We start from the raw sequence: 11,539 nt of genomic DNA, 5'->3' as shown, positions 1-11,539 counted from the left end.
CTATGAACTTCCTCTGTAGACCAGGCTGGTCTCAAACTCAGGAGATCTGCCTGTCTCTGCCTCCCAAGTGCTGGGATTAAAGGCATGCAATGCCACCACCTGGCTAAAGTAACTTTTTAAAATTTGCTTGCAGTGGTGGCATATGCCCTCCATGGGGCTGATAGGGAAAATAGGGAGTTCAAGGCCAACCTGGGCCTCATAAGACAGTCTCAACTCCACCACCGCCACCCTCGCCCTGCTCCAAAATAGTAAAACCAATACTCAGGAGAGGTCTGGTTACAAAAAAGGAAAATACATAATACGAGACTGATGTACTGTCAATTATCTGAAAGTATAAGATGCACACAAAAATGTTCATTAAGAGACTCAGTGGGCAAGAAAATTTGCTGCTGTGCCTGCTGACCTTAGTTTCATCCCTGGAACACACATGGTGGGAAGAGAGACAGAGTCATACAAGTTACCTTCTGATGTTCACACGTGTGCCCAACATGAGCACACTCACATACACTTTTATATATACACACACAAACCAAATATTGAAGCATTTTAATTTAAAAAGACAATACAGCATACAAAACTTTATTAAAATTGTGACTATTTACAAGCCATATAATAATAATAATAAAAAAATACACAGCATCACTTTTTCTTACAGAAAGGTAGGGGAAGACCATGGCAAACAGCCATCTCTGATAATTTTGTTCTTCCTGAATATCCATTGACATTTACTAAGTACAAATGACAAATATGTTATCTAAATTAACACTAAGGCATCACCCACAGGCTAAAACTCATCTAGTAGTTTTTTGGCCTTGTTATTTCAGTATCAATTCCAGAGACATGGAAAGTATGGCCACTGTGGGTTTTAACAGGCGCTGAGGTTCACACTGGGGCAATCTGTCACACAGCAATGTTCACGCTGCCCCAAAGTTCAAAGCAACTGCTTTCACCATTTTCAAGTTATCAAGAGTATAAAAGGAAACTGGACTTGGTGGCTCATGCCTGTAATCCCAGCAATCAGAGACTGAGGCAGGGTTGTCCTGAGCTCCAGGCTACATACAGAGGGGCACACCCAGTCTAAACAATAAAGCGTGTCAAACAAAAATGACAGGCGGCACATGTCTGGGTCTGTGTGATCACTCCTGACCCTGCTGAGGCAATGGGGCTAACACTGGTGTTTGCATGCTTTGTTTATCCACAGTGGGTTCGTGGTCCTGCCATCTAAGGCACTAAAACTTTCTATTTTGAGATGGGGGTCTCCTTTGCTGCCCCTACCAATTTAAAATGTCCAGACTCAAGTGATCCTCTCACCTCAGCCTTCCAAGTTCAGGTATACACACACACACACACACACACACACACACACACATCACTACAACCGACTTTCGAACCACCTCTTCAAAGTAGTAGCCATCTGGACCCCAAGAGCAACAGAAGATACCACTGGGTTACCACAATTGCATAAGCTCCCCCAAAAGAAATCATTTCTGCTACATGCAAGACTTGTCATATGCAACGGATACTTTGTTTATCCCTTGCTCTCACAGCCTAGCTAACCCGAGACTTCAGCAAATCTGCCCCACTGTCCTTCCCTGTGTTCAGATAAAATTCTTCATTCAAATACAATCGTCTCAAATGCTAGACCTGAGTCCAAAGGAATACGGGAAGAGGACACAATTTTCTGTCCTCCTACTTCAACTGTTACTATTCAGTTCTGAAGAGCTATTAGGACACAGCTAGGGACAGCGCTGTAGCACAGTCATTCATCTCAGCTCATCTTTTTTTTCTGGAACAAAAGATTGAGGTCAATTACATAACCCATTCCCAATCCCTTCATGAGTATCAAGGTCTAGGGGGATTCCCTGGCCTATTTGGGTCCTTTCATTCATCAAACCACCATCACCTATGCCAAGAAGGGTGGCTAGAGAGAATGCAATTGATTAATAAAGGGATATGCCCTAGGATAGGATATAATATGGTAAGACAGAACAGTGGAACCCAAGGAGCCATCACCAGCAAAATAACCACTGTTGATATAACAAGAATGTTACATTTCAAGGTAACAAAGTTATCAACGTTGCTTAATTTTTCTCGGCTTTGGTCATTATGTTCTGAGGAAAGAGGTACTGTAAAGTCTTATGCAACTGCCTCTTGTGTTCCCATTAATGGGAGCCATGTTCTGAACTCAGGTCAGACTGATTAGAAGCAATAGATTTCCAACAATGAGACCCTGAGTCCAGGAATTAACTATGGTTTGATAGCTGCTGGGCAAAGACGCTGACATGGCAGCAGACATGACTCCAGTGTCCAGCTCACCCCAGTCCTTCCTTCAATCCCTGATGAGATCGGTCTGAACAATGAGGCTGAGATCCATCGAGCAGCCTCTGGGCATGCAGAGGCTCAAGCATCCAGACAGACACACAGGCAGGCAGGGCAAGGATAAACAACACACAGCAGCACCATCCTTCACTGTCTGAGAACAGCTCCCACACCACTCAGTTCCCCAGGCAGGGAAAGAAAAAGAGCTTTAAATACAGGTAAAAAACACATGGCCTTGAAATGAAATCGTATTTCACAGGGAGCTCACCACCCAGAACAAAGTCATTCACAGTGATTTTTCATTAAAATAAACATCTAAGTCAGCCCTCCCCTTTAGCAAGCTGCCATTCACAGGGAGTGATGTAGGAAAAGGCACCAAGGGCTCCCAGGACTGAACGCCATCTGTACAGAAGGGTACCAATTTCTACAAAGGAGGTTCCAAAATAGTGTGTTTTGGAAGGCTTTTGTTGCTACTGGTGGGGTTTTTTGTGATGCCAGGAACTGAACACCAGCTTTGTGCCTGCCAGACAAGCACGTCCTGCTTCTGAGCTTCATCTCCGCTTTTTCCGAAGCTTAGGGACAGACTTTTACCGTATTTGTAATTCACAAGAACATCTTGTACTCAACCGCTTAAACCCGTGGCACCTGCTCACAACTGCTAGCTTTCCGTTTCTCCTGTTTCACTTCTACCAGTTGAAGTAGTTGTCACTTTAGGACAATTTAAGGCTATGGGGAACACTGGTTGAAAGAACTCACTGGCCACTCTGCCGGCTTTATGGATGTCATCAGCAGAGCCCAGCAGGTCTGAAGACACCATCTTCCTTCTTGACGATCCTAAGACAACGAGTCTGATGCTGTCTACCTGAGTGAGCACCCAACTTCCTGGCTGAAGGAATCACAAAAGCTTCTTCCAATGTGATGGTGAAGATCACAATGAAAGAACCAAGCAAACGGCAGAAACTTGGGAGTCTGCTCCCTCCTAAGTGATACCACCAGCTTCTGAGGGTACCTTCAATGGCAAGGGATTCTGAAGCTGAGGTCACTAAACTAAGGAAAGAGGCAGCATCTCCGTCAGAATGGAACTGGGGAGTGTCTGATGCTGACGGCTGAATGAGTGTCAAAGGCAGGAAGATCACCTTACGGTCTATCTGCCAAGCCAAGCTGTGGCAGCTACATAACTAAAACTGTATATAAAGAAACTTAATAGATGGTTTCAGGAACTGCAAATTACCAGATCTGGAACCATGCAGGTGGTGAGAAGGCTAAATGAACAGAATGAGTATATAATAGGAGACAGGAACAAGGAGATAAGATTCGTTTTGTTGTGATGCTGAAGTTCTACCAGGGTCTTGCATGCCGAGTCAATAAGTGCTCTACCACTGAGCTACATCTCCAGCCTTGGAATAGTATGTTGATTGAGTAGTAACTTAAAGATATGTGATCAGATAGGGGAAAAGAAGTAAACAAGACTTCTCTTCCTAGCTATTGGAACCAAGCTATAAAAAGGATATATAAAATCAAGACGAGAAGTTTGGCATAACAGGTGTGGTGGCACACACCTTTGATCCTTTGAGGCAGAGGCAGGCAGATCTCTGTGAGTTCAAGGCCAGCCTGGTCTACAGAGTGAGTTCCAGGACAGCCAGGGATAACAGAGAAAAAAAGCTTGGCATGGCAGCACAGGCTTAAGGTCCTAGCACTGAAGGCTGAGGTAAAAGGACTGAGAGTTTAAGACCAGCCGAGTCACACAGCAAGACCCTGACCAAGAAAGAAAATCTATAAACGAAATGGTCAGAAGCAGAGAACTCCGTATTAGGAAGGGAAAGGGAGGGAGTGGAGAACAAAAAGGAAGCAAAGAAAAAATGAGACAAATCCTGAACTGTACACAGTCCACAGGGAAGGGGACAGACCCTGCCTGGGCGGAAAAGGGAGTGGTGAGAAAAAGCAAGAGAAAATCGCAAAGGGCAAACAGAATAAAAAGCTTAGGAAATCAAACCTACAGAAGGGCCAGTAGATGGTTTTCTAAATGTAAGTAAAACTCAGAATATCAGTTTCTGAGAATTCAAGGTTCAATACAGCAGTTCCAGGGACTTTCATGGATATCTATACCAATAAATATCTGGGGTCGATAGCGTCTGTCACTCTGGAGCACTTATTGGCTCTAAAACATAAATTTGCTGCATTAAAAAAATGTTTAAAAAACAGGATGGACAACCATCTATCTTTCCTTCAAGAGTTGAATCGAGGATTAGTCTAATGGTCCACTGGAGTATAAGCCCACAGAAGTCAAACTGGCTCAGATTTGTACATTTCTCTTTAGAAGGTGCAGCCTATGATCTGAATGCACTACTGCACTTAGTCCTCATTTCTGTGGGCTTGTCAGAGTCAGAAATGCCATCATTCAGTGAACTTTCAAACAGGAGCTAGAATACCATGCTGGCTGTGGACAACCAGTTTCTTCAGGAACAGCAAGTGGACCAATAGCTCAGTTGTCAGAGGCAAGCTACCACAGCACTCGCTTCTTCCTCCACTCTTTCCTCAGGGGTCCCGTGGAGAACCTCTCATTTCAGCAGAAGAGGCCGTTATGTAAGCCCAAGAGACCGCACAGCACGTGCACATGGACCGCCAAGGCACCACACTGTCTGTGAAAATAACGGGTTCCCCCATCTAAGTCAGGAAGCTGTTCTGGGTGACCGTGGGGTACTCTGAGCCCTCCTCCTCTGAGGACAGCTCCTCATCCTGGGCAATTATGCTCCCTAATCCATACTCCTGCTCATGAACAGAAACTTCATTTGGTGTGAGGTGAAAAGAACCTTCCACAAAGTCAGCGAATCTGCAAAAGAGAGGGTTGCTCATTAGGAAGCTGCTTATCCTTCCCGGACGGCTCTCAAAATAAGAACAGACTGAACAGCTCAGGATGCCTGCAGTTCAAATTATACTCAACTAACTGAAATTCCTGTCCTTGCTTTGGCAGACATATAGACTGGAGAATAGGCAGGAAACAAGGCTGGGCTCATAGGCCAGCATGGGTACTCTCACCCTGCTTGTTGGTGGCCACCCTATCCTTTTTAGTTACGAAGTGCTAAGGTTCCCTGAGTCATCATATTCCTGATAAGGGACTGGGGCGTTATAGTTCTTTGCATTTATGGCCCTATAAACTTTATGCTATCATGAATCCAAAATAAACTTCACATACTCTCTGATACAACCACTCCCAACCAAAGGAACCTGGGGGCAACTCAAGACAGCCAGGGTTACATAGACTGTCTCAAAAACATCAAATGTAAAAAATAAGTGCAACATCTATGTCAAACTTACAAGAGCCACACTTACACATGATACTAAAGTCTTCGTATGCTAACACTATAATCAAAATAAGGAGGTAGCTGCCTTGGGGAAACAAGAAATAGATTACTAATAATACACAATGACGCAGATAACTTTCTCTTCGCTACTCCTAGGTTAGCATAATCAAAGGGCAAACTATAACAGTTATCTAAAAGTATGATCTCTGTTAGAACTCAAGGTCATCCACTACCCATAAATACTTGGCTTATCAGGCTAAGAGCTTACCTTTTTGGAGACTGAATCCGAGATATAGTCTTCCAGGCAGAACACTCTGGACTATTACAAAACTCTCGGAGTTCCTGTAGAGCCCTTTGGGTCTCCACCTCTCCTTGTATCCGATACTCCTCTTCTGTCAGGAGGCGAGGGGGGACGGGCTTTGCTGTTGCCTTACACATCTTTCTGTGCTCATCAAAATAACATCATGAATCATTAACCAGTAATCCACATCCATCCTCACCTCCACTTGTTTCAGGAGACCAAGCACACACCTACAGACTAAATGTGGAGAGACATCAGCCCACCTCCCTTCCGTATATACATCCTTCACCAGTGAACTCCTGACAACCCAACTACGCGTGAAGAATCAGAGTACTCAAACTCACTTATTTTCCAATAAATGACAAACAAAATATTTATTTCCCAAAAAGTAGAAAAACGACAACAAAATGATGTTATAAGGTGGTCGTACACTCAGTTCCTGAAACTGAAGGCTCCACTTTGATCATCTCTATTGGAACAGTCACTGACAACCTCAGAATCAAGGATCACTCCATATTTCCTTTTGCAAGGATAGCATGCCATGAATTACATTTAAAACAAGATTAGGATTTTTGGAGCAATCTGGCAGTCAGTGTGAAATGATCTGAAACCTGAACCTGAGGCATAGGGCTTAAAAAAAAAAAAAAAAAAAAGAAGCTATAATTTGCACCACCTAGTGGTAACAGGAACACATGACACTTTACTGGATGCTTTTATTTGGGAGAGAGGGAGGGAGAGAGGGAGGGAGAGAGGGAGGGAGGGAGGGAGGGAGAGAGGGAGGGAGGGAGGGAGGGAGGGAGGGAGGGAGGGAGGGAAAGGAAGGAAGGAAGGAAGGAAGGAAGGAAGGAAGGAAGGAAGGAAGGAAGGAAGGAAGGAAGGAAGGAAGGAAGGAAGGATAGACTAAGAATGAAGAAGGGGGAAACATAGCAGTGACTTCTCACTTACAAAGGTTCCCAAGGAAAAACTATATCCTTTTGCTGCAAAGTGTATCCCACACCTCACACGTCAATACAAAGTTCCACTGCCTTCCAGTCACCTGTAGGTGGTGTACAGCCAATGAACAGGGTACTCCAGGTTCTTAGTGCACAGGGCAATGATAATGAGGGCAAAAGCAACGTGTGGTATCTGAATGCTGGAGTACATGAAGCCCAGGCCCAGCAGCTGCAGTGTCCAGGTCAGCAGGTTGATGCTTCGTTCATTCTCCAGGGGCCCATACTTGTAGCACACTGCGAAACTCATGAATCCGACTGTGAGGACGTAGCCTAAGAAAGGGTCAGCAGAAGACATTCTTTTCAGCTAGTATGTGGAAAGCAGTAGTAGGTGCACTAGATGGCATCTGCTGAACCAGGAGCTTAGACTAGATCTGTACTCTATTATCTACCTACCTCACATGCATGTTTTATCACTCCTATCCTTTCTGTCACAATTTATTTTGTTAAAATTACAAACGGGTTGAAGAGATGGCTCTTCCAGAGAACCCAAGTGCAGGTCCCAGCACCCACATAGCAGCTCCAGGGCATCTGACTCTACAGGCACCAGCACTCAATTACACACCATACCTAAATTAAGAACTAAATCTTAGCCGGGCGATGGTGGCGCATGCCTTTAATCCCAGCACTCGGGAGGCAGAGGCAGGCGGATCTCTGTGAGTTCGAGACCAGCCTGGTCTACAGAGCTAGTGCCAGGACAGGCTCCAAAGCCAGAGAAACCCTGTCTCGAAAAACCAAAAAAAAAAAAAAAAAAAAAAAAAAAAAAGAACTAAATCTTTTTTTAAAAGCTACATGTTGAACATGTCTAAAATAGTTTAATTCCAAAAATAATTTCATGTTATTGTCCTCAAATAATAGATCAAGTTACTAACAAGAAGAAAACAAAGTTTCTATCTATGACCAAAGGATTCTTACTACTATAGATCAGATCCACAGCAGTCTTATTCTCAAGGTCCCCAACCATATTTAAATTAACATTAATAAAGCCAATTTAAAGGATTTTAAATTTTGCTTAATGTAGAAATAAACACCAGCAAATTAAAGCTTTAATTTTTTTTAAAGAATAATTCTTTTTATTTTGTGCACATTGGTGTCTTGCCTGTATGTTTCTCTGTGTGAGGGTGTTGGATCCTGGAATTTCATTACAGACAGGTGAGAACTGCCATATGGGTGCCGGGAATTGAACCTGGGTACTCTGGAAGAGCACCATCACCCCAGCCCCCTAAAGCTTTATTCTTATTAACAGCATCTAAATTTAAAAGATGATGTTAAGGAGATGTAATATTAGAAGTAGGAAATTATAATTTTTACAAGTTAGCACTCCTTGTTGGCAGGAAACTTCTCACAATCAAATTAACCAAATACCCTATAAAACGTACAAAGGAGGGGCTGGAGAGATGGCTCAGTGGTTAAGAGCATTGCCTGCTCTTCCAAAGGTCCTGAGTTCAATTCCCAGCAACCACATGGTGGCTCACAGCCATCTATAGTGAGGTCTGGTGCCCTCTTCTGGCCTGCAGACAGACAGAATATTGTATACATAATAAATAAATAAATAAACGTACAAAGGAAAGCCAAGCCAACAATACTTACTTAGAAGATAATGCCAATAACACCTCCATATCTCTTGTAAATTCTTAAAAACTAGCTGAATGAGGTACAGAGAGAAGGACCAGCCTCCTACCAGGATGACGTAAATGGGACTTCTCTAGACAAAGTAGAAATGAAAGCAAAAGTCACAAGACTTTTATAAAAGAAGCAAATGGGACATTTTTTTCTTAAATTCAACCTACTCAAAATGCATAAAAACATTTCTCTTAAAAAGATATGCTTTATACCTAAAAAGGTACAGTCTGCAAGGAACACCAGGAAGATGAGATGCTAATGACTGGAAGGCATAAGTGTGCAATTAGAAAACAAAAAGAGGATTTCAGTTCCCACTGAGCACATGATTTCAGATACAGAATCTGTAGGCTCGAGGTCTCACCATGCAAGTGCTTTTCAAAATCGAACAGGACAGACGCTGACTCATCAGGTCACTAATGCAAATGTTCAGTGCTCTAAGACTGCAAGACAATCCTCCAGCTATCCGAGCTTGTCCTAAACACTCAAGACAATCCTCCAGCTATCCAAGCTTGTCCTAAACACTCAAGACAATCCTCCAGCTATCCAAGCTTGTCCTAAACACTCAAGACAATCCTCCAGCTATCCGAGCTTGTCCTAAACACTCAAGGAACTGGACCACTTACCTTGGGCATAAACTTGGAGAGCATAAAAATGATGATTAACAGAGAGGCCACAATCCCCACGCTCACTCCAGTGGAATAGTAGAAAATTTGACTCCTGCAGAGAAAAGTATTTTCCTTGACTATGTAATACTATAAACCATTGATGAAATCAGAACAACGGACAAAGTAAAGTTTCAAGATAGGAATTGGAGAAGAAATCTGCCCACTATTTAAAGCTACAGAGCTGTAGGCTGATGTAGCTGTTGATAGATTATGAAGATTAGTATCAACAAGGTCCTCTCAAATCTCACTCCCATCTCCACCTCTCTCTAAATCCATATGTTATAGACAAGTGGCATAGAAAAATCAAGCTGGAATTGGGCTGGAAGCTTCCTTCCTGCTGGGTGGCCTTCACAACGCCAGAACAGGCCATGGAGGGTGCCAGGGGAGATTCCTACCAACAATCTCACTCAGCTGTGGACCCCGGCGCAGCAAAACCAACCTAACAAGATGATCATAATGCAACACTGCACCAAAAATCTGTTGTAGAAGTAACCAGCCACTTTAGGACAGGATTTGATGCCCATTCCACAGAAGAGAATTCATATCTGGTACTGTAAATGCCATCAAAAAAAAATCCATGGCTGGGGAGTTTGTGGGCCCAAGCAGGAGAGCTACTGCTATTGTTTTGCTAAAAGACTACAATATGCCCATCAAATCACCTTCTTTGATCTGAGAAGATTCTTTTTGTGGTGGTCAATGATGACTGCAGAAATTCATTAACTACTCAATGAACCAATAATAAATGACTTTTGAATGCCCAGCCATTAAGTGGAGCACCTGTACCATCCCCTCCAAGGCTTAGGGAACATCGTGGAACAAGGGGTTCAAAGAGTTCAAGAGCTGGAAGGAGAAGGAGGAGTGTTGAGACATAGATGTTGCACTTATTTTTATACTTTAGTTTTTTGAGACAGTCTATATAGCCCTGGCTGTCCTAGGACTCAGAGATCCCCAGCCTCTCAAGAGCCACCATGCCCCACCACCTTGTACAGCTAAAGGGCAGTGGGAGAGGGAGAGGCAGGGAGTGCAGTGGTGAGGTCACTGGTAAGGTGCCCATGCTGAACATCCAGGAAATCTGGGACATCATGAGAAGACCAAACCTAAGAATAATAGGAACAGAAGGAGTAGAATTCTAGCTCAAAGGCCAGGAAAATATTTTTAAAAAACCACAGAAGAGGGAGCTGGAGAGATGGCTCAGTGGTTAAGAGCATTGCCTGCTCTTCCAAAGGTCCTGAGTTCAATTCCCAGCAACCACATGGTGGCTCACAACCATCTGTAGTGAGGTCTGGTGCCCTCCTCAGGCATGCATGCAGACAGAATATTGTATATTTAATAAATAAATATTAAAAAAACATAGAGGGCTGGAGAGATGGCTCAGTGGTTAAGAGCACCGACTGCTCTTCCAGAGGTCCTGAGTTCAATTCCCAGCAACCACATGGTGGCTCACAGCCATCTATAATGAGACCTGGCGCCCCCTTCTGGCATGCGGGCACACATGGAAGGCTGTACACATAATAAATAAATCCAAAAAGAAAAAAATAAAATAAAAAAATTTAAAAAATAAAAAAAAAAAAATAAAAAAACATAGAAGAAAAATTTCTAAACTAAAGGAGATGCCTATAAAGGTACAAGAAGCTTACAGAACACCAAACAGATTGGACTGGGAAAGAAAGTCCCTGAGCCACATAATAATCAAAACACTAGAATAAAGAAAGAATATTAAAAGATGCAAGGGACCAAGTAAAATATAAAGGCACACTTATTAAAACTATACCCAACTTCTCAACAGAGGCTCTAAAAGCCAGAAGGGTCTAGACAGATGTCCTACAGACTCTAAGAGAACATAGGTTCCAGCTCAGACTACTAGACTCAGCAAAACTTTCAATTACCATAGATGGAGAAAACAAGATGTTCCATGGTAAAGTCAAATTTAAACAATATCTATCTAAAAATTCAGGTCTACAGAGGTACTAGAAGGAAAATTCCAACCCACGGAGGATAACTATACTCTAGAAAATAAAGGCAATAAATAATCTCATACCAACAAAACCCTAAGATACACAAAACCCTAACACACACACACACACACACACCAACAGGAATTAGCAATCAGTCATTGATATCTCTCAATATCAATGGACTTAATTACCCAATAAAGACATAGACTAATGGAATAGGTGCAAAAACAGGATCCATCCCTTCTGCTGCACACAAGAAACACACTTCAATATCAAAATATCAAAGACAGACATTACCTCAAATGATTGGAAAAAGATTTTCCAAGCAAATGGGACCTAAGAAGAAAGATGGTGTAGCCATTCTAATGTCTAATAAAAGAGATTT

General features: G+C 42.8%; 1 protein-coding gene across 1 annotated transcript in view; it reads right to left on the bottom strand.

The window, feature by feature from the left end:
* Window positions 1–531: 531 nt before the first annotated feature.
* The window catches only part of Nemp1 (nuclear envelope integral membrane protein 1), a 29,914-nt gene continuing 18,906 nt past the window's right edge, over window positions 532–11,539 (bottom strand). The window contains exons 5-9 of the mRNA XM_075954856.1: window positions 9,158–9,251; window positions 8,502–8,616; window positions 6,959–7,184; window positions 5,890–6,063; window positions 532–5,149 (exon numbers count right to left, since the gene is read on the bottom strand). Coding sequence (XP_075810971.1) covers window positions 4,984–5,149; window positions 5,890–6,063; window positions 6,959–7,184; window positions 8,502–8,616; window positions 9,158–9,251 — 775 coding nt within the window. The 3' untranslated portion in view covers window positions 532–4,983. The remainder of the gene's footprint in view (window positions 5,150–5,889; window positions 6,064–6,958; window positions 7,185–8,501; window positions 8,617–9,157; window positions 9,252–11,539) is intronic.

Source organism: Microtus pennsylvanicus, chromosome 20 (assembly GCF_037038515.1).
Source record: "Microtus pennsylvanicus isolate mMicPen1 chromosome 20, mMicPen1.hap1, whole genome shotgun sequence".
NCBI classification, from domain to species: domain Eukaryota; kingdom Metazoa; phylum Chordata; class Mammalia; order Rodentia; family Cricetidae; genus Microtus; species Microtus pennsylvanicus.
This window is presented reverse-complemented; position numbering and strand designations above follow the sequence as displayed.